This window comes from Nematostella vectensis, chromosome 13 (assembly GCF_932526225.1).
Source record: "Nematostella vectensis chromosome 13, jaNemVect1.1, whole genome shotgun sequence".
Classification (NCBI taxonomy): domain Eukaryota; kingdom Metazoa; phylum Cnidaria; class Anthozoa; order Actiniaria; family Edwardsiidae; genus Nematostella; species Nematostella vectensis.
Window position 1 is genome coordinate 6504631 of NC_064046.1, and position 2478 is coordinate 6507108.

Consider the following 2478-nt stretch of genomic DNA (forward strand, 5'->3'; position numbering starts at 1 on the left):
CCACACCAGCAATCAAGTAAACAACCTCCCAAATATTAGCTGATGCTGTTTTTTATACGCCATTGGAATGGGCTTTGTGATGTTAAATATGTATAGTAGTGATTTTAAAAGAGCTCCTTTATACCCTGAGTACCAGAGCCTCCATTTTGGCTGAGCGCCACCGTACTATAGGTCTGGTACCCAGGGTAGCTCCTTCCCTGAGAGCAAACAAATATTTTGTTCTAGAAGTTACTAAGTATATTGTTTCCCCAAGGCTATCGGCGGTCTTTTTTTCTGAGCTTGAACACCAAGGACAAATTTCTATTAGCCTCCTTGAACACTTGAAGTCGTGGCTACACACAGAATTAGAATCATAATCAAATCTTTGATGTTATTGGTCATATGACAAGAACATGTCTCAATCAATGAATAATACACTACCTATCAGGCGAAGAAAACCTTAAAAGGAGTGAATAATTTTCCATGTGGTCTTTGAATCCTGCTTTTGACGTCTTTAGTATGAATTTTTTATCACAAATAGGAAACATTAAAGAAATTCCTTTTAGGTAAAAATTACCAGACTAAAACAATAGACAGAAAAGTACCCGGGTTTTGAATGTTTCTTTTCTGTAAATGAAAGTCAATTTGAATTCTAGCATTATAAGCGCGGTTCAATAGAGCACGTTGTACATGCGTTGGAATGAGTTGGTGATACCCACACATCACGGAGTAGCACTGACATCGTCATACCTAACCTTGGCGACTATCATTTTAGACCTGATGAAAGACACTAAATGATTTTCTTATACTTTATATCAGCGAAATGTTGTGTGACAGGTCATTCCACTGTGCTCGTTCATGCGACATATGTAAATCTGAGTTCTTTGTGTGTGTTATTTGCATGTAGGACTCTGCCCTATAGTTTAGGGAAAATTTGTCAATCCATGGAACACAACACAACTAACACAACCGGATGTTACCTCCTTTCCGCTTTTCTGCTTACGAAAACTCAACATATGAAACCCTTCCGTTTACGCTAAACAATTTGCTACACCTTCCAAATAAGGTGGAAGATCATATAGACATTCAATCTGTTTAATGCGAAATGATTCTGAAGGCGTACAAGCGATGCCTCCAGATTATTCTTGTCATGCAAAATGATTTTCACTTTTCCTTTGAATATGTTTGCCACGTGCCTTTTAAACTGAAAGACGACCGGTAACAAAATTAAAAGTCATTTCACAAAGGCAGTTCACTGGTCTTCTATTCAAATCTTTTTTTCAAAACAACCACGATTTAAATCAAGGACACAAAGTGAAAAAAATAGAAATCACCGTCTCCCTGCACCGAGGTGCTTTTTATTCCATCAAATATAAAACTCTATGAACAATCTATTTACATTTTATGTACAATAATAATTTGGATTGAGAAGAGCAAAACAGAACATTCGAGTTCTCGATAAAGCTTTTGAGTCTCTCCCTTGCTTTAAAATAAATTATGCATATGGTGTAGAATTTTGCCTATCAATCTGTTAGCGCGATTGCGTTTTTAAGTCACGATATATCGAGTGTTTTTTACTATTATATTAGAATTGTCTATATATTATTTCTTAGGGCATTGAATGTTAGTTCTGTACCATCAGAACGTTGGAATCGCGACCAAGGCTTTCTCGGAGCTTGTGAAGGCCAAACTTGATAAGGCCAGAGGCTCCAGCATTAGGGCTCACAATTTTATTATTGTCACTCTCCTCGAATACCCTGTTTTTCGCATTCTCCCGGAGTTGCTCGGCCAGTTCTGCGATCAATACTTCAACATTATCGTCCCATTTGGCGGAGGTTTCAAGGTATAGGAGTTCCTCGAATTCTGCCAGATTTGCAGCTGACCTAGTGTTCACTTTTCGGCTCGCGCCTTTCAAGTCGGTTTTGTTTCCCACAAGAACCTTCAAAATGTTTTTGTTCGTGTATTTTTGAACATTCATTAGCCATTGCGGAATACTCGCAAAGGTACCTCTGTTTGTTATATCAAAGACTAGAATCACAGCGTCCGCGTTTCGATAATAGCTTTGAGTTATGCCTCGGAATTTCTCTTGACCTGCCGTATCCCAACATTGTAATTTCACTCTATCTCCGTGTATGTCAAGCACTCGTGTTCCAACGTCAACTCCTACTGTAGAAGAACTGTTGTCGCAAAAGTACCCTTTGGTGAATCTCCGAATGAGGGAGGTTTTGCCAACTCCTGGATCTCCAACCACTAAAACCTTGAATGAATACTTGCAGTTGTCGTCGTTCTCTTTCATCTTTCTATCAGGTTTTCCCTCTCAGCTGATGTACTCCTAGTTTTCCTGTCTTGTGACTGGCGGAGGAAGTGAGATCGCGCGCTTTTATACCCGCGCTCAAGCTCCGCCTCTTCCGACAAGAAAGCCTTTGTCAGATGTGAGTGGGTGGCCTTGTAGAATCCGCTCCTACAGTCGTGTTTGCTACGCTCCCGCCTCTTTGTTCG

General features: G+C 39.8%; 1 protein-coding gene across 1 annotated transcript; it reads right to left on the reverse strand.

Moving 5' to 3' along the window:
* Positions 1–1309: 1309 nt before the first annotated feature.
* On the reverse strand, positions 1310–2478 carry LOC5518002 (ras-related protein Rab-30). The gene has a single exon (XM_032362615.2). It carries the CDS (start codon positions 2273–2275, stop codon positions 1604–1606), a length of 672 nt encoding a protein of 223 aa, XP_032218506.1. The 5' UTR covers positions 2276–2478; the 3' UTR covers positions 1310–1603.

What these genes read in the sequence shown, in the direction of transcription:
- LOC5518002 (XM_032362615.2), bottom strand. Translation starts at nt 2,275, where the DNA reads ATGAAAGAGAACGACGACAACTGCAAGTATTCATTCAAGGTTTTAGTG.